This window comes from Tauraco erythrolophus, chromosome 20 (assembly GCF_009769465.1).
Source record: "Tauraco erythrolophus isolate bTauEry1 chromosome 20, bTauEry1.pri, whole genome shotgun sequence".
Lineage (NCBI taxonomy): Eukaryota > Metazoa > Chordata > Aves > Musophagiformes > Musophagidae > Tauraco > Tauraco erythrolophus.
This window is the reverse complement of record NC_141484.1, coordinates 7235456-7254333: the sequence shown is the minus strand read 5'-3', so window position 1 is coordinate 7254333 and position 18878 is coordinate 7235456. Positions and strand designations below refer to the sequence as shown.

The following is an 18878-nucleotide window of genomic DNA, read 5'->3' as shown; positions in this document are numbered from 1 at the left end:
ACCGGCTGCCCGCCCCGAAGCGCCCATCGCCGGGAGAGCCGCCGCGCCGGGGCCGGCGTGAGTAGGGGGCTGCGGTGGCCGGGGTGTCCCCGGGTGGGAGCCTGGGTGGCTTTTGCCGCCATCTCCGCTGGCTGCGTCCTCCTCGGATTGTTTATTTATTTTTCTTTCGCCCCCCATCCCTGCCCTTCCCGTGTCCTTCGGCAGCAGCGGGAGCCGGGAAACGCGGCTGCGGCGGGGCGGGGGGCTGCGGGTGCTCCCCTGCGCCTTGGGTGCTGCCCTGCGGGGGCTCTGCTCCGCGGGGAGATGCCGCTGGAGGACGGGGACCCGGCCAGGCGGAGGGGACAGCAAGTCAACGGCGAGGACAGCGGTACCCCCTGGCTTGGGGGGACGGGGGACCCCCCGCTCCGGGGCACGCCAGCCCCCGACGGCAGCGGGACGGAGGCGATGGCAGCGGGCTGGGAGCCGGGGCCGGCGCCGGGTGACGGGGACGTGACCCCCGGGAGAGCCCCGCAGAGAGAGGGGCAGGAGCCGGGGCGGCGTGGGGAAGCCCTGATGGCCGAGCTCTCGGAGCTGGTGCAGAAGGTGGTGAAGAGCAGCAGCTGGTGGGACCGGCACGGCGTGGACATCAGCATCCTCACCTGCAGCTTCCTCCTGCTTCCGGCAGGTAACCCGGCTCAGCCCCCTGAAACTGTGTTCAGCGGGGTCCTGCTGTCTCCTCGAAGCTTTTGTGCTGTTGGTACAACTTTGTGCTGGAAGCTATTAGCAGCCTATTAAGCTGTAATAAATAACAATAACCCCTTCAACCCTGTGCCATGGGGCACCCTGACCTGACCCCACTGGGAACCTGCAGTGGGTGACGGTGGCACCTGGGGTGCAGCCTGGGGTGAGGGGACCATGGCAGCCGGGTACAGTCTGGGGTGAAGGGATGGTTCCCTGGGCAGATGGGCACAGGCAGGACAGGGAGTGGTGTGCCCCATCCACACGCTGCCATGGGGCAGGGACATCCTGGGAGTTTTGGTGACAATAGCCCCAGCCATGGCAGGTGCAGGGGGACTCGGTCGAGTGTGGGGCTCCAGCAGCATGGTTGGAAAGTTGTGGCTGGTACCTCCTCTTGCTTTTGAACTCCTGGAGATGCTGAAATCCTGGCAGAGTTGTATTTGTCACTAGTGGGATCTCAGCCAGAGTTGCAGGATGGGACCTGGCACCAGCAGCGCCCAGTGCCATCATGGCTGGAAGTGACCAAACCTTCAGCACGATGGCGAGCATGGCTGGTCCGGCCATGCAGGGTGGTGCAGAGGGAAGCTTTCTGGCTCAGGCAGTTTAAATTCCTGTAACTGCATCTGAAAAACAGGTTTAGGGCAGTGGCTGGCGTGTTTGGGTGTAGCAACACCTCCAGCCCGGCTCAGAAGCAATGAAGGCTGCAGCACGTGTGCGTGGCTGAGCTCCTGCCTGGCTGGTTTCTCCACAGGGTTCCTGTGCCTGCGGTCAGCCCAGGCCATCCCTTTCCTGGCGGGTGTCCTCACCCTTGGCGTGGTGCATCACACTCTGACCGTGAAGGGCAGCCACCTGGCCAGCCACAATGCCTTGACTGAGTCCAAGTCCTGGGGCAAAGTGTGGGCCATCTTCTTCATTGAGGTGAGTGAAACTGTGGGGTTTGGGTGGTAGCCCCCCTAAAAGTCCCATCAGCACCTTGCCAGCACCCGAAACGCTTCAGGAACAGCCACTGGAGAACAAGGTCGATCCAAACCCTTCCTGATCCATGTGCAGGAGAGTTAAATGGAAAGCAACAGTACACCAGGGAGCACCAGGAATATCCCTGCTTGTGGAGCTTTGCTTGGAGGCAACGGGGCCAGGGGTGAGCCCCTGGCTGGGGACAGCCCCTCTGATGTGCTGGGCTGTGGGGTTTTGTGTTGGTCCCCTTGGCCGTGGGGCTGCAGAGCAGGATGATGCATTGCAGGGAATAGTGGGAATTGTTTCCAATGCTTAACTCTTCAGAAGTCTGTTTCCAGACTGATTTGGAGCCTGCAGGGTGCAGAGCATCTCCCCTGGGTGCAGAGCGTGTTCCCAGGGACCCTAGTGCTGTGGCCATTGGCATCACCTCCCCTTTCTCTTCCCTCCCAGATCTGCTCAGCTTTCACGGCCGAGCAGGCCACCTACAACCACGTGAAGATGCACCATGGCTACACCAATGTCATCGGCCTGGGGGACTCCAGCACTTGGAAACTTCCTTTCCTGAACCGCTACGTCTACATGTTCATTGCACCTCTTGCAGTGCCCATCATAACCCCTCTGGTTGCACTTGGTATGTGTCCCAGCCGCCTTGGGACGGGGTGCTGGGTATGGTGAGCTTGTTACTGTCCAGGTCTCACCCCACCCAAGGGTTCTGCTTTGTTTGGAGGCATCACATTAACTACACCAGCCCATGGTATGACACAGGGCTGCAGCAAAGGCAGGTGATGCTGCTTCTGCTCTGGGGAAAGCATCTGCTGCATCTCTCCTTTCTGCTGGTGCTCAGAAACGCTTCACATTTTCCTACGTTGGATCAAGTGTTGGAAGGTCTGGCAAAAGCCATCATAAGCCTGAAGTGCCCAGATTTGCTTTCCTTTAATTCAGACCAGTGGCTGTAGCAGGGTTCAGCGTCGTACGTAGGTCTCTGGCCGGTCCGAGCAGCACACAGGGTGTGTTTGCTGACTACATGGGGTGGAGGTGTGGGGTCTGCAGGGGCCGGGACACAAGGAACTGGGGCAGACAAAGCAGTGGCTCAGGGGAATCAATGGTGCCAGGAAATGACCGAGGAGAAAAGCCCAGAAAATAGTAAGAGGCTGAGGAAGCCCAGCCTGTTGGGCTGAGCACACGGCTCTGGGCAACGCCAAAAACACAGGCGATGACTTGGCAAGTTGTAAGGAAGGAAGATGCAGCCAAATCCCCAAGTGATGCTGCACAGCTGGACCCGCTGCTGGGGCTGCAGCCCACAGGGCACTGTCTTGGGGGGGGAGGTCCAGGCCCCAGCCCCAAAACCCAGCAGTTCAGCAGGGCTGGGGGGGTTTGGGCCTACCTAGAGCTGCCTCTTCTTCCTCACGCAGATTTGTTGAGGAACGTGGAATGGAAAGTAGCTCTCCGGACACTCTGCTGCATGTTTCTGGGTCTTTACTGCCATTACTGGCTGCTGCTCCACGTCTCGGGCTTCCAGTCACCGTGGTCCGCCCTGCTCTGCATGCTGCTCACCCGCTCCCTCCTGGCCCATCCCTACATCCATGTCAACATATTCCAGGTAGGGACCTGAAGCTCCGAGATGTCCCAATGATGCTGGAGACAGGCCAGCCACCATCCAGCGCTGGTGACACAGCCGTGACACTGCTGGCTGGAGCTCGTGTCACTTTAAGACGAGCGGCTTCAGTTGTCACCTCCCTCATGCTGATGCTGTCATGAGGAGGGTCAGGCTGGTGGTCTTGGGGTGGACAGTGGTGGCCTTGAGAGAACATCAGGGCAGATGGGTGAAAAGGGCTGGAGGGTGATGTCCTCTGCGGTGGCTTGCAGGACTTGGGGGGTCGATGTGTTTGCAGGTGTGGGTGCAGCTGGTATTGAAGGTCCTGGGATGGAGAGAGGCTGGTGGCACATGGTGTGAGTGCCTTGAGGGGTCAGAGCCTGGGTGCTCCTCAGTGGCTCTATGGACAGACAAGCACAGGATGGAGCGATTTTAGGGATGAACCCAGCTCTGGGGTTGGCAGCCAAACCCCAAAACATGGCTCAGACTGGCTGTCATCTTCATGCCCTCGCATGGCTGGAGCCATGGTGTGCTCTGCTGGGAAGGGGCTGCGGGTGGTGGCGCGTGCTGCGAGGTCCCCACCTCCCTCTCCTGCAGCATATTGGCCTCCCCATGTTCGCGGCCGATCGGAAACCCAAGCGGATCCACCTCATGAGCCTGGGCGTCCTCAACCTGCCCCGCAACGCCCTCCTCGACTGGTCCTTCGGCCACTCACTCATCAGCTGCCATGTGGAGCATCACCTCTTCCCCAGCCTCTCCGACAACATGTGCCTGAAGGTGAGATGGCCCTGCAGAGTAGACGAGTGTGTTGGGAGATGACATGGGAACAAGACCATCCATCTTCCTGCCACACCACTGCAAGCCCCCTTCTCAAACTGAGCCTCTTTGTGCTGGTTCTCCCATGCTAGAGACGTCCCGCTGCTTTGCAAGAGCCCCAAACCCACCTCCTTCCATCCTTACTCCTCTTTCTCCCCCGTTTCCACTGCCAGCTCCTTTCCTGGTCCTGATTCCAGCCTGCAGCAGCCTCCCAGCTTTTCTTGGGAAAGCACCTCCAGGGCCGCACAATCTGGCATTCGTTTCAGCCAGTGTCCAGGCAAATCTCTCTATAATTTTGGTCATGCCCTTACTTGTTGCTCTGAGGCGTGGGCTGTGCTCAGGACATGAACTCTGAGCACTGCCCTGGCTCGGGGGGATCCCAAGGCAGGTCCATGCGCTGCCCTTCAGCACGGGATCTTCACTCACTTAACGCCATGCGCTTATTTTCCATCTCAAGTCAGGGGAAAAAATAAGTACTAGTGAGGAGGGACTGGGAACACCAGTGGGTTTCAGGTTGTGCCCTTTGCTCGAGCTCGCGGGGCCGGTAGGACCTGCCTCCCACAAAGGTGTGTTGCAGGGAAGGGGTAATTAAGGTGGCGGCAGCCTCCCAGCCCCGCTGCCGAACTGGCTGCGTGGGCACGCCAGGATAACTGCGGGTGCAAGTGATGAGCATGCGTGGCTGGCCCTCGTTAAAAGCCTCGTTAGGACATCTCTCCTAATCCAGAGCTGTGCAAAGGTGTTTTGCCAGTGTCAACTCCCTGTGTTGCGCAATTGGAAACCACCTTCCTCCTGGTTTTCATGGTAAAGGTGTTATAGCTGGTGCTGCCTTCTCCAGCCCTATTTTGGGTATGCGGGATGGGTCTTCTGGGCACTTTGCAGGGAACCCGGTGATGCCTCAGGCTGGGAACTTCATACAAACGCTGGGACATCCTGCATGGAGGTCACCCTGCCTTTGCCTTTGCAGATCAAACCCATCGTCTCCCAGTACCTGAAGCAGAAGAAGCTGCCCTACAACGAGGACACCTATGCCTCCAGGCTCCGGCTCTTCCTCCGAAGATACGAGGAGCTGATGGTCCACGCTCCCCCCATAACGGAGCTGGTGGGCATCCAGTGAGGACGAGGCCCCAGGACTTGGGGGGCTGCTTCCCGCAGGGACTTGCTGCAGGGATGGTTTTAGCAGGATCAGGGCTACACAGACACGCACCTCCATAAAGCCGTCGCGTAGGAAACATCTCTCCTCAATGTCTTGCTTTTGGCTAGATAATGATGCATGGAGCCACGGTGGGAGGAGAGCCAGGCTGTGCAATGCCGAGGACACAAAAAGTGGGATTCTCCCCAGTTATTCCCAGCCAGGACTTAGTTTTTTCCACTCTGCTTTCACGCTTGGGGAGAAGATACCCTCGTCTGCTGGCTGGGGCCTCCCTGCAGCAGGATATGGCGGGATGCGGCATTGTGTCTGGGGTATCCGGAGCTGGTTCCCGGCTGAGAGCTGCCAGGATCTGTAGGATGGAGCTGCAGATGTGTGGTTGGGGCTGAGGGGTGGATCATGGGGAGGGGGCTGTGTCACTGCTGCCTGCGCTTTGCCTGACTTTGGGGTAAATCAATCCCTTCCAGGAACAACAATTTGGCAAATTTGGCCTTAACATGTTGAAGTGGATCTTCTTTATTATGGCGTTTTGTTGCTGGAACAAATCAGACTGGTATCCTGCGGTGCCTAAGGCAGGGCTGGGGGTAAGACCCTCATCCCATGTGGAGTGTCTGTATTGAGGTGCCAGCAGTGACCCCAGACCCAATCGTTGCTGTTGCAAGAGTTTAGTAGGAGAATCACCTGTCCAAGGCTGGCAGGTCTCCAGGGCTTGGAAGGTTTTCCCTGTTTAGGAAAGGTGAACTCAGCCCACTGAGCCCTGCTGCCAGGTGAGATGCTCCCACGCCTGGTTCCAGCCTGCTCTGGGACTCCGTGTCTGGCTTTCCCAGGGTGCTCTGCTGTCCCGGAGCTGCAAGACTGGTGACAAAGTCCAGCCCAGTGTCACAGGGGGGAGCTGGCAGCAGCGAAGGCAGCTGGCCCAACTGGGACCGGAGCCAGAGCCAGCGCTGGCTCTAGGCTTTGATTGGCTTTGCTCTGAGCCTGGGGTTTTGCTCCCTGATTTTTGCTGTCCCCCCACCAGGGCTGGGCTCCCCACAGCCCCGCAACTGGGATTTATAAGGCTCCACATTTCAAATGTGTCCCGAGGCACAGGGATGCTCTGTCCTGGTCCTGGCCCATGGCATGGTGAGGGTCGCAGCGGGCAGCCCGTGGTGTTTGCCCTCCCACAGGCATCACCTATTCCATTCTCCTTCACCAAGCATGGGGACATCCTCAGACCCACTGGAGAAGTGTCCCCATGAGGCCGTTGTGACATGGGGCCGGAGCTGGGATGGCTGTGACATGTCCCTGTGTCATGTCCCAGTGCCCTGATCCAGCACTGGGCAGTGGGTGAAACTGGCCCTGGATCCCTCCAGTGTGACCCCTTTGGCATCAGAAATAGGGAATTACTGCTTTATCCTGGGCTGGCGCCCAGGGCATGCTGATGCTATGTCACCTCTAACTGGCCCCATGCGCGTTTATCGATCCAGGATATCGTGAAACATCCAAAGGGCAAATTCTCAGTCTTTGAGCATGGTTTATGCCGGATTCATAGGTGAGGGGAAAGCTGGAGGGGGGTGTGTGGCTGGACCAAAGGGCCTGAGTGCTCCTGGGGTCACCTGGGGCTCGGGGTGGCAGAGATCCTCCCCAGAGCTGCCCTCCTGCCCCCATGATTAGTTTGTTAACTGAGCATCAGAGCTAAATTATGCTAAATTTGCCGAATTAATGGTGCGCCTGGCCTCGGCGAGGGGGGGGGTGAGCACGTGTTGGTGGTGCTTTCAATTCAGAAGGGGTAATCTCAGCCTCACATGTCCCCGCTCGGAGGGAGCAGGGTGGGCACAAAATGCTCTTTCTCCTCCCCTGTTGCAAACACATCAGTCCTAAGATGTTTTCTAAGTGTTGGTGGGAGCAACAGCCCTTTCCACAGCTGGATTTCATGGATATTGTTTAACGCAGTGTCATCTAAAGGCAAGTGTTTGCAGATCTGTCAGTCAGCAGGACACAACTTGTGATTTGGGAAACGTAGATTATCCCACGTCAGAAGTGACAGATACAGCAGAGGTTAATGGGGAAAAGGGAGATTTCTGGGACCTGTGCTCTGAACCCCCCAAATTTCTGCCTTGAGTGATGCTCCAGATTTAAACTCAGCTCTTTTTGGAGGTGATATCAACACTGATCTTTGGAACTGCACCTCCAGCCTCACCTCTCTGGGCAGTGGGATGGCAACGGCCGTGTTGTGCTAAGGCTGGAGGCTTGGAGCACAAGCACAGGCTTTAAAGCCATCGGAAATCCTGGTCCTCTCCACAAACACCCTGAAGGAGCGGGTGCAGACGGAGGCATATGGCCAGCTGCCGCTCTCAGCATGCCTTTGCAGAAAGCCATGAACCAATTTTCAAGACCATGCGAGAAAGCATGTGGGTTTTATGACCCTTATTAAAATCGACTTCTAGCTGTAAACCCCTCTCGGTCTTAATTGCTTTTAAAAAGCCCCGTTAGTGCTCGCCCACATGCTTTGGCATCTGTCCAACCCCTAAACGCCTCCTGGGCCCGCTGAGATGATTTCCCTGCCGGGCGTATTGCGCAGGGGCCGAATCAAGATGGGGTGCTCCTGCACGGGAGGTGTGAGTAGTTGCGTTTGAAATAAGCCGAGTGATGGGGATTAAGGAGGAAATAACGCAGGGACCATGGGAGACACTGGGGTGGGAGCCCGGCGGCAGCATTTACCTGCTGCCTCCGGCGCTCATGTTTTACCCTTCGGTGGGGGATTCTGCAGGTTCTCCTGGCGAGGGGCAGACGGCGGCACAGGGGGGTGGTTACAATCAGTCTGAGTTTCAGCTTCTCGTGGCGATAACGGGGCGCGCGCAGTTGGCAGCCGCAGGGATGGAGCCGGTGCGCGGAGCCCCGGGCGGGCAGGGTACCGCGGAGGCCTTCCATAGAGAGCAGCGGCGCGGGCGGCCGCGAAGTGGCCTCTCCCTCCTTGCCTCTCTATGGTACGGCTCGTTTCTGGACAGCCTGATGGCCGTTGCACGCAGCCATTGGCTGTCGGAGCAGGGGCGGGGCGGGTGACACTGTGGGGGCGGGGTTATGCAAAGCACGGCTCTCTCCCGTCTCGCCATTGGTCGGCGGGGAGGAGGGGCGGGGCGGCGGCGGCTGCGGAGGCGGTGGCGGCCGGGATGGGGCCGGGCGGCGCGTGCTGGCGGGGCGGCGGCCCCCCGCGCGGTGAGGGGCGGGGCCTGGGGGCGGTGCGTGGGGGGAGCTCGTGCCCCGAGCCCGCGGGAACTGGGGCTGCGGCGGGAACCGGCGCTATGGCGGGAACTGAGACCGGGAGGAGCGGGGCCGTGGGGCCGAGCGGCGGCGCAAACCGTGCCCGTGCTCAGGCCTTGGTGCCGGGGAGGAGCCGTGCCCTGCGCTGCGGGGTGAGAGTGCTGGCCCCGTGCCCCTCGGGCCGGGAGCGGGGCTCCCCGCCGCGCCGGGGCAGCGGCACCTCGGGTGCGGCGCTTTCTGGTGCGCTTCTCCGGGGCGGCTGACGGCCCCTCCGGCCCCGGCCCAGCCGTGAGCGACACGGCCGCGGGCTCGGCCAAGCGCGGCAGCCGCCGGCCTTGACCTCGGGGCGTTTCCGCCTCAAACCTCTTGGCGGGGCCGCGCCGCCAGGCGGGTACATAAACCCCGGCCCGCCGCCGCCCGGCTGCGCGATGGCCGGCGCGGGGGGACGCGCCCCTCGGGGTCGGTGCTGGGCTCCAGGGAAGGGCTGTGGCTGGGCTCGGGATTTGGGAACTCGCGCTCCATCACGTCCTCTGTGTCCTTCACGCCTCCAGGTTTCAGGCGGTGGCTGTCCTCGTCTGCCCCGGCTCCTCGGCTCTGCGTGGTGGGCAGTGGGCCCGCGGGGTTTTACACGGCTCAGCACATCCTCAAGGTACCGGGGTGGGCTGTGGCTGCGGGTGAGGGCAGGGACCTGTCTGCCGAGGGAGGCATCTCCATCCTGCCTGGCTCTGAGGGGTTTGGGGGGGGGGGTTGTGGGCTCCCAACCCCGCTCCAGCCAGGTCTGTGGTGCTGGGGGGCTGCGTAGGGCAGCCCTGACCCCACAGAGTCCTCCTGGCCCCCTTTGCCTGGGGTGGGTACTGCTGCCCCCATCCCTGCCCTGCCCCTGGGCCATCCTGGCCAGACCCAGGCCAGGCTGGGTTGCTGAAGGTTCAACCCAAGTGATTTTTCTAGAATCACATAAGTAGCAGAGACCTGCCTTGCTTGGAGCTGTTGTCACCCAACTGGGATGATGTTAACCGTGTGTTAAAGGGAACGTGCAGGACCTGCTCTCCTGCCTCCTCCTCCCCCAGTTGAATTAAGGCCCACGGGTGGTCTTTAGCTGGTGTCTGTGAATGCTGGTGCTTTGGGAAGTCAGGTCTCTGTCGGGAAATGAGACCTGAGCACAGAACGAGGCTGCTGGCACCGACCAGAGATGCAGCAGCTTAACCCCGTGATTAAACCGTGCTGTGTTGTCTCTGGTATGTGTTGGAAAATAGCTGGTACTAAACCTCAGGGACAAATTTCAGGGCTGCTTAATCTCTGGGAAGAGGCTGACTCAAAATACACGATAACAAAAGCCTTGCAGTGAAACGTCTGTCTAAAGATCTGACCCTGATGCGACTCAGCACAGGAGGATCTCAGGGCATGGACATCTCTGCCAGGGGCTGGCAGATGGCCTGGCAGGTCCACCAGCACCCAGGGTGCTGCACTGGGTGCTTCCCAGCTGGTGTGGAGGCTCTTTCGTCAGCCCCCCGGGTGCTGGATATCCACCAGGTTAGTGTGGAAGACGGGCTGTGGGGTGGGTGAGAGGATGGAGTCCCTCACAAGATGTATTTGATGGTGGTTGAGGTCACGCTTCCTGTTACACCTTGCAATCTGAGCTGGTAGTAGCAGATACAGCATCATCCAGTGCATGGAAGAGGCTCTTTCTGGCTATGGGATGTTGGGGCAACCCTCCGTCCTGCCCCAGCAGCAAGCGAGCGATGTGTGTCCCTCCTGAGCTGCTGGGCTCAGGTGGTCTTTCTGTCCTTGTCCCTTAACCATGACTTCCTTCTCCTGCAGCACCACAGCGGGGCCCGAGTGGACATCTATGAGAAGCTGCCTGTTCCCTTTGGGCTCGTCCGTTTTGGGGTGGCCCCAGACCACCCCGAAGTGAAGGTTAGTGCTGGCTCGGCCCCTCACTCATGCAGTCGAACACAGTGGTGGTGGTGGGCGCAGGCCAGGCAGTCGGTGTCCTTCATAGTGCCTCAAGGCTTACTGAGGGGTGGAGCTGTCACTCTGGAGAGGTCCAAGTCTCCTCCTTGTCCCTGCTGAGACCCAACAAGGCCATGGCCAGGTGATACAGGACGTCTGGCGTTACAGCTCTGGAGAGTGGGTCAAAACAGGGGCTTGTGATGGGAGTTGGTGCTCCCTGTGCTGGTCAGCCTGGCCTAGAGCAAGAGCAAGGAGCACAGATGGGTTTCTTTGTACCGGAAAACTTTATGGCAGCAGGATCTTGCCCGCTTGCTGCAGCTGCTGGGACAGACTCCAGCCCTCATGCTGAGGGAGCATGGCTGTGTGTGCTCAGTCCATACCCGTTTTACATGCCTGAGAACACACAGAACTGCTATTAGGGGTGGTGGAGATGAAGAGGGGCTCCATGTGGGAGGTGCACACCTGGGTGAGAAGTTAAACCAAGGAGCTCTTTGAAATCAAACATTTTCCTTTGCCTCACAGTGGGTGCGAGTTGTACCCAGGAGTATCTGCTGTGTCTGAGCTGTGGGGAGGTGGTTGCAGTGGGAGGACACAGGAGACCCAGACACACCAATGTCTTGTGATAGTTTCCCTGTTTAACCCTTGGAGATCATCAGACTGAAACACCTGAATCCCTTTGAGCTGAGAGAGGAGGGGTGGCCGTACTGGATGTGGGTTTGGGGCAGCTTCCGCAGTGTGGAGGCTGACTCTGGCTGGAGCTGCGGGGGAAGAAGTGGTTGTTCTGCTGTGTAGCCCCCATTGCTCAGAAGAAAAGGCTTTGGGCACCGTCCTGCCCTGCGTCTTCTCTTGATGAAGTGGGCGTCAGGAAGGGCTGAGATGAGAGGGGGTTTGGCAGTCAGCACCCTCGATGGAAGGGCTTGTTTGGCAGGGCTCCCTTGCAAGCCTCCCCTTCGAGAAGTTTTCTCCTACAAAGGGATTTATTCAGAGGACTGAAGGTATTGAAGTGGTCCCATCCTCCCCAGGCGGGTGCAAAAGAGGGATCCTCCTTTCCACAAAGCATGGTGGAAAGAGTGCCAAGTCACAGCAGTGCTTATCTCCCCGTGAATTATCTGTGGCTGTTGTTAGATAAGAGTCTCAGAATAACTGACCCAGAGAGGGGGAGAAGCATCTCAAGGCTGGGGGGATGGGAACAGGGACCTCTTTTCAGCAGGAGGCCTTGGCCCCGGCTGTGGCTCAGACGTAACACCCCGGCACTTGTTTGATCTCGGCAGAACGTGATCAACGCCTTCACGCAGACGGCACGCTCGGAACGCTGCGCCTACTACGGGAATGTTGCCGTGGGGAGGGACGTCACGGTGGCAGAGCTGCAGCAGGCTTACCACGCTGTGGTGCTGGTGGGTACCGTGTCCCAGAGCCAGGGCTGCCTTTGCTCCACAGAAGTCATGGGGAAGGTCTGTGGGGTTATTCCCCACTGGGGTCTTGGGAAGAGGGTTCAGGTGAGGTGTTTCTGGGTGCCTTATTACCGTGGTAAACTCTGCCCGGCCTCAAGACAGCATAGGTGCTACAAGCCGTGTCCAAAGCCTTGCAGGGAGCACGTGCTAGAGCACGGCATCAAACGCAGGTTCCTGAGACCCCGCTGCAAGGGGCAGCGGTTGAGGAACTTCTTCCCTTGATGGCCAATACCTCTTTCAGCCTGACATGGATTTGTCCCTCCTGTTCAGTCCTCAGCTTGTCGTGCTCTGCCTTGGCCCAAGGAGGTCAAATTTGGCCCAAGGAGGTCAGTGGGGTGGGGTGAATGAAGCCCCTGTGCTCAGGCTGTGTTTAGCCCCTCTGTTGAGTATCCTGTCCCCTGGGAAGGGTTGGCAGCCATGCAGGGTCCCTGGCAGCAGCTGGAAGGGGACATTTGTGTTTTGATATCAAACCCTGCACACGGTGACATCTCTGACTGTGTCTGCTCCCTCCTCAGAGTTACGGTGCTGAAGATAACCGGGTCCTGGGGATCCCGGGAGAGAACCTCTCCGGCGTTTATTCAGCCCGAGCATTTGTGGGCTGGTACAACGGGCTGCCCGAGAACCGGGATGTGAGTACAGCGGTGTGTTCCCCTGCCCTTCCTCCCCGTCCCGCATCTGAACACAGGCATCCAGCTCCAGATTAAGTCCTGAAAGGCCCGCAATTGGACAAGATTAGCAGGCACCATGTTAAATCCTTCTTAGATGGTAGAAATGTGAACAATTTGCACATCAGTGAGAGCGGATTAGCTGGCTCTGTAGGTTGGCAGCACGTTTTGGCCGAGCCAGATGGGAGGCTGGGGAGGGTGATGCTCTGCTTTGGCCTGAGTGGGTTTTTTTGGCTGAAACAACTCCTGCTCCCAGAGATACCATCGTAGGGAGAGGGATCGGCTGGGATGCCTGGAGTGGCTGTGTCACTATGTCTGCGTGAGGAGGAGGCTGTTGTGGAGTTTCCCTGTCTGCATCACCTCTTTTTGAGGGAAAGAGGGGTGGAAGGGAATTGGGGTGGTGGGAGCGGATCTGAGGGGATGGACATGGCAGAGGCCGGGTGGATTCACTCATGGCTGGGTCTTTCTCTCCCTGCAGCTGAAGCCCGACCTGAGCTGTGAGACAGCGTTGATTCTGGGTCATGGCAACGTGGCGCTGGATATTGCCCGGATCCTCCTGTCTCCACTGGATCTCCTCAGGGTCAGTCAGGGGCACTCCATGCCACAAAGACACCCTGGGCCCCAAATTCTCTTCTTGCGGGGTGGATGCTGGTTCCCACCCGTCTCAGCAAAACCTCAGACTCTCCTGTCTTTGGGATCTTTCCTCAAGGAAGGCTGTTGCCCTTTGGGCGCACCCCATGGATTCACAGTCCATAGGGTGTGATCCAAGGCTGCGGCTGTGCCTTGGCTTACACTGCAGAGCTCTCTGGATTGCTGCTGCCTCCTGGGCTGCTGGTACCTAAAAGGATGGTGACTGAGCTTTGTCACTTCCTTTTCCATGACAGAGGAGGAGTTGCTCATCCTTTTCCACCACCAACCTAGAAGCTTCTTGTGTTGGGATTATTTTTTTTCTACTGTAGCTGAGGGCAGCAGCCTGGTTTCTGCTGGTAGCCCTGGGCGTGCTGGTGGCTGCTCCAAGCTGATGGACCTCTCCTCCCGCTGCTGTGCTCCCCCATAGGCAGCTGGTAGCTGGTGTGCACCAGCTGCTCTGTGCAGCTGCTGCCCCAGATGTTGGTAGCAAAGGCTCTCCTTCCTGGAGAAATGCCATGAGGGTTGTTACAGCTGTACAGCAACTTCCTGTATTAATATCTAAATTAAATTAAAAAAAAAACAAACCAACCTTGGAGGCACTGCCAACCAGGGACTAAAGCAGTCTGGGAAGCAATGTTGTGAAGGACACAGCACTGGAAATGAGTGCCAGGGTGTGCAGGCGGTTTCCTGTTAAGAAGAATGGTTTATCCTGGTTACCTGGTGTCCCTTCCAGCATGTCTTCTCTGGAAAAGATCTTCTTGCAATCTAGATACACACACAAGATTGAAACAGAGCATGGGGTTGCTGCAGGACACCAACCATCAGTCAAGCCCCGAGATGCTTGTGTTTGGAGCTGCCTGGGACGGACAGGGAGTGATTTGAGCTGTGGTTTACAGTGGGTTTCACTCAAGTACCTGTATATGCTGAGCTGGGAAGTCACCCAATAGCATCTGAAGGCACCTTAAGATCGAGATCACTGGAAGGCTTTGCTCTGTTAGCCCCAAGGTTAACCTGCTTGGATGGCTCTCCTGAGGCAATCTCAGGGGTTGCTGGCTCGTTACCTCTAGTGCATTACAGCCTCAGATAGTACATTCAGTGATGAGGGACCAGCTGTGCAAATAGCTCTGTGCAAAAGGACATGCCTTGTTTTCCCTCCTTGCCCAGGCTCTCTGCAGGCACAGCCTGCTTTTCTGCTGATTTTTCACCTTCAGAGGCTGTGCCTTCCCCCAGCTCCCTCCACATCTGCCCTCGTCCCACTCTTCTCTCTCTGTCTTGCAGAAGACAGACATCACTGACAGCTCCCTGGCAGCTCTCGCCTGCAGCAAGGTGAAGCGCGTCTGGCTGGTTGGCAGGAGGGGGCCTCTCCAAGTTGCTTTCACTATCAAGGTAAGGCTGAGGGTGCTGGAGGGCAGCCGTGTTTGCCAGCGTTGAGCCCCAGGCCACCTGTCCCTGGTGGGAAGAGGTGGTCTAGGGATGAACTTGGGTGTCCTCCTTCCTGGACTGCTGAGGAAGGAGGCCCAGGGCTGTTGGATGACCTTTCTGTGCTGGAGGTAATATTGCTGCCTGCAATTCCCAGGAGCTGCGGGAGATGATAAACCTGCCTGGTACCAGACCTGTCCTCAACCCTGCTGACTTCACAGGCCTCGAAAATGCTGTTAAAGGTGAGGGAAGCATGCCGTGCTCCTCCAGACAGGGACCCACCTTGACAGGCAAGTGCCTAGGAGTGATCTGGAGATGCTCAGAATGTGCACAGGAGAAACTCTTGTCCTGTCCTTAATGCATGGCGTGTGGAAGCTGAGTGACCATGGTGTGACTCGTCCTCAGAGTGCTAGGAGACCACAAAGACAAGGAAACAGCCTGTTTCTCTGTTTGTGCAGCCGCTTTGCTGCTTGGGAGTGATGCTTACTCTGAGTGATGAGGGCAGGAGGTTCAGGAGGGCTGGGGAACCTTGCAGGAGAGATCCCAAGGCCATTGATTTTAGAGCTTCCTGTAGAGCTAAAAAGAAAACACTGAGTTCAAGGGTGTCCAGAGACTTGCTCTTCTCCACAGGCTGCTGCCTCCGAGCACCAGCAAGACAGCAAAATCGCAGGCTTTGATTTGTGTGTTCCACTGGCCTCAAGCCTCAGGAGCTCTCCTGGTCGCTTTGACTGCAGTTTGTCATCTCACAGGCATGGGACTCCCATTGGCGTGACAAACTCCAAAGGGACGCTCGAATACCACTGAAACTGCCTGGAGGTGGCCTTGGCTCCGTGCTGTCCCCCGAGGGGCTTTTGCTGTGGTTCCTGTCCTGAAGCTCTCTCTTTCCTCCTAGATGCCCCCAGACCCAGGAAGCGACTGACTGAGCTGATGATCAAAACAGCTCTGGAGAAGCCTGGGCAGAAGATGATGGAGATGGAGGTGCAGGCAGCGGCAGTGCGGGCAGCAGCCCCCCGGGAGTGGGGGCTGAAGTTCCAGTGCAGTCCCCAGGAGGTGCTGCCCACCGCTGACGGGCAGCGGGTGAGGGGTGTCCGCATGGCCCTGACCCGCCTGGAGGTAGGGGGCTCGTGAGGGAACTGGTGTGGCCCGGCAGGGCTGCGGATGGAGCAGGACACTGCTGCATCCCTGCAGCCCTTGGGAATCTCTCCAAAGACAGCTTTATGTTCCCTGGCTGGTTGCAGTGGTTGCTGGCAGACTCTGGGGGAAGCCAGTACCACCGACAAGAGCCTTTCCCCTTCCAAAGGGAGATCTTTCCACACTGCTGCTGCTGCAGAGAGGCCTTTAGCAAATATCCAGGGATCAAGGATGCCAAAGGGGACTGGAGGCAGCTGCTGCTGTGCCTCTGGTGACTGTCTGGTAGTTGGCAGCCTCTTCCTCCCTCTCTCAGGGCTCGGGTGACTCTGCCAAAGCTGTCCCCACCGGAGATGTGGAGGAGCTGGAGTGCGGGCTGGTGTTCAGCAGCATTGGCTACCGGAGCCTGCCCCTGGACCCGGTGGTACCCTTCGACACCCAGCGCGGCGTGATCCCCAACAGCTCGGGCAGAGTGGAGGGTGTCCCAGGTCTGTATCTGCAGGGGGATGCTGGACCGCGTGTCGAGCACAGCTGGTGGGTCAGGGGCTTCGAGATGGGAAGCTTCATTTACCCATGGGCACTGGCACAAGGCAGACATACGCTGCAGTCAGAGAGTGGGAACTGACGAAACGAGCCACCTCTGTTGGGCGTTAAGACCTGGCCCGTCCCCGGCTCGCCTTGGGGGTGTCTGGTTGTGCAGCAAACAGTGCTGAAGGTTACGGTGGTTTTACTGGGCCTTGGGGTCTGTTACTGAAGCGATACAGCCCGTACGGCCGCGTGGTGCCGGTCTGCAGGTACACAAACTGCTGTCACAGCACCGTTGAAGGGCTGCGCTCTGTCCCCACCACAGGGGTGGATCCTCCCACTGCCTGCAGCTTGATGTGACACCCAGGGACAGGGCGAGGACTTGCAGCCCGGAGGGTCCACGGTCATGTGCTGAACCTGACTGCTCTGTGTGCCTGTGCAGGTCTATACTGCAGCGGGTGGGTGAAGAGAGGACCCACGGGCGTGATCATCACCACCATGAATGACAGCTTTGACACTGCCCAGTCTGTGCTGGAGGATCTCCAGGTGGGCATGCTGGACGTGTCTGCCTCCAGAGAAGGTTTTGGGGCTGTGGAGAGCATCCTGCGCAGCCGAGGTCAGTAGGGGTGTGGGACAGCTGCTGTAACAGCCAGCATGAAGGTATGATGCAGCCAAACTCCTCCTGGATTGGGGTATCCTGGGGCAGCAAGTCCTGCAAGCTGCTTGTGGGAGCAGAGTCCAAACCAAAGAAATGTGTTGTGCTGCTGTTTTCTTGCTCCGAAGCCCAGGGAGAACAGGACTAAAATTCTCTCAAACTCGGTGTCATTGCTAGGGTTAATGACCACTTTCTGGGAAGGAAGCAGCACAGACCTTGGGTAAACTGCTGCTGTCAGCTGCCTGGACAGCGAGCTATCGCTCCGGAGTGGTTTTTCTAGCAATCCTTCCAGGCAAGTTGGGAGAAGGATTAAAATGCCCAAGAGAGTAATTTGCTGTTGCTGTGTTTAAAGGCGTTCAGTTAAAGTGTGCGTGTTTTGCCTCTTAACTTGTCTGAGGCTTAACAGTGAACTGGAAGCGTTTTGTCCCCAAAGTGGTGCTGTGCTTGCCGTCGTTACAGCTCGTAAAGATCTGAGTTGACTGGAACTTGCCATCCCTCTCCTCCCTTTGTGAGGCTGAAGTCCGACGCCGTGTCGGGAAAGGGCAGGGTTTGCTCGCCCGTCAGGTCCCTGCTGACGGGAAGGTGAAGCTGAACTCATTTTCACTTGGTTAAATTCTCCCTCCCATGTCTCGCCATCACCCCAGGGGTCCGTCCCGTTTCCTTCTCGGACTGGGAGAAGATAGATGCTGCTGAAGTGGCGAGAGGCAAAGCTGCTGGCAAACCCCGAGAGAAGATAGTGGATCTTCAGGAGATGCTGCAGCTGATTGGTCACTAAAGCAGCAATGATGGGGACATGGTGCTGGGCCAGCTGGGACTGTCCTGGGGCAATGCCAGCAGGCTACGGGCAGGGCCTGGGAGCACGGGGCTGGTGGCTGCTCTGGGGAGGTGTGTGGCACTTGGGCATCTCTAGTGATGATGAACTCTGGGTTCCCAAAGCGGGTTGTTTCAAAACATCTGAGGCTGCTGGCTGGCCCCGTGTCCCTGCAGCCGGCTGCTGCCCCTGGGAGGGATTCTTGTCATTTGGATCCTTCGAGCGTTAAATTGGCCGGGAGGGGAGATGTGCACCTGGCAGGAGTCCTGGCCAGGCGCTTTCCCCATGGCGAGTTGCAGAGATGAGCTTCCTTGTGTCTTGCTGCTTCCCTTTAAGCCTCAAGCCAAATGGCTTTGTTGCCTTGTCGTTCGTGCCCAAGCAGGCTTCTTTTAATAATAATTGTTTTTTAAATAAACCCTTCCAGGAAAGCCAAATTGGACCTGCTGCTTGAGTCTGGCTTCTTTGTGGCTGTCTTGATCTCGGAGCCGCCAGCTCCGGCGTCTCCGGCGACATGTCCCAAGGCAAAGCAGCTCCTGTCGCGCAGGGAGGGACCGTTGGCTCTCCGCTGCTCGTGAGCTCTGAACAAACAGACAAGGGCATTAATTCCTGCCTCCCACAGTCAAGCCCTGGCAGAGCCTGGGTCCTAGCTCCTGGGGTGGATTGGGATAACAAGCGTGTAATTGCCTCGTTCCGGATCATGAGGGATCCTGTGTTCGTTGGTACCTGCCGGTGCTGACTGGTGCAAGCGATGCCTTGAGCCCTTTCACTGGTGGGGTTTTTTTTTGGCCTGTGTATTTTGAAGCTTATTAAATGCTTCTCTTAGCCCAAATTGACTATGGTGACGGTGTCAGGTTTTAAGCCAGATTACAAGCTGTGAGCCATAATCTCCTCTTTATCCGTGGCGCAGGGGCCGTGTCACCATGGCCCCCTCCCCTGGCCGTCCTGCTGGCCCCAGCTGCCCGCCGGAGCGCTGCAGGACTGCAACCGCTCCTTTCTGACCTGCTGAAACGGTGGCAATGGCAGTTGCTGGTGGCTGTGTAGAAACAAATTAGGCTCCGTGATGGAGGCAGAGGGTAAATGAAGCCAGGGGTGTTGTCTCAGGTCCATGCTCAACTTCCATCCCTGCCGAGCCCTCTCCCAGGGTAGAGATCTTGCCCACCGGGCACTGCTCCCACC

General features: G+C 58.2%; 2 protein-coding genes across 2 annotated transcripts; both read left to right on the top strand.

Annotated features, from left to right (window-relative positions):
* The first annotated feature begins 303 nt into the window (after nt 1-303).
* On the top strand, nt 304-5195 carry FADS6 (fatty acid desaturase 6). The gene is made up of 6 exons (XM_086623947.1): nt 304-664; nt 1469-1635; nt 2122-2302; nt 3084-3271; nt 3863-4042; nt 5046-5195. Exons 1-6 carry the CDS (start codon nt 304-306, stop codon nt 5193-5195), a joined length of 1227 nt encoding a protein of 408 aa, XP_086480073.1.
* A 3701-nt stretch (nt 5196-8896) lies between these two features.
* Nucleotides 8897-17825, top strand: FDXR (ferredoxin reductase). The gene is made up of 12 exons (XM_086623946.1): nt 8897-8927; nt 9020-9117; nt 10287-10382; nt 11690-11812; nt 12385-12498; nt 13013-13114; nt 14443-14550; nt 14741-14825; nt 15476-15696; nt 16028-16199; nt 16679-16852; nt 17536-17825. Exons 1-12 carry the CDS (start codon nt 8897-8899, stop codon nt 17664-17666), a joined length of 1455 nt encoding a protein of 484 aa, XP_086480072.1. The 3' UTR covers nt 17667-17825.
* The last annotated feature ends 1053 nt before the right edge of the window (nt 17826-18878 follow it).

What these genes read in the sequence shown, in the direction of transcription:
- FDXR (XM_086623946.1), top strand. Translation starts at nt 8,897, where the DNA reads ATGGCCGGCGCGGGGGGACGCGCCCCTCGGG. An exon ending in CGGCTCAGCACATCCTCAAG is followed by an intron (nt 9,118 to 10,286) that starts GTACCGGGGTGG and finishes CTTCTCCTGCAG; the next exon opens with CACCACAGCGGGGCCCGAGT. An exon ending in TGGCCCTGACCCGCCTGGAG is followed by an intron (nt 15,697 to 16,027) that starts GTAGGGGGCTCG and finishes TCCCTCTCTCAG; the next exon opens with GGCTCGGGTGACTCTGCCAA.
- FADS6 (XM_086623947.1), top strand. Translation starts at nt 304, where the DNA reads ATGCCGCTGGAGGACGGGGACCCGGCCAGGCGGAGGGGACAGCAAGTC. An exon ending in CTTCCTCCTGCTTCCGGCAG is followed by an intron (nt 665 to 1,468) that starts GTAACCCGGCTC and finishes GTTTCTCCACAG; the next exon opens with GGTTCCTGTGCCTGCGGTCA. An exon ending in GGGCCATCTTCTTCATTGAG is followed by an intron (nt 1,636 to 2,121) that starts GTGAGTGAAACT and finishes CTTCCCTCCCAG; the next exon opens with ATCTGCTCAGCTTTCACGGC.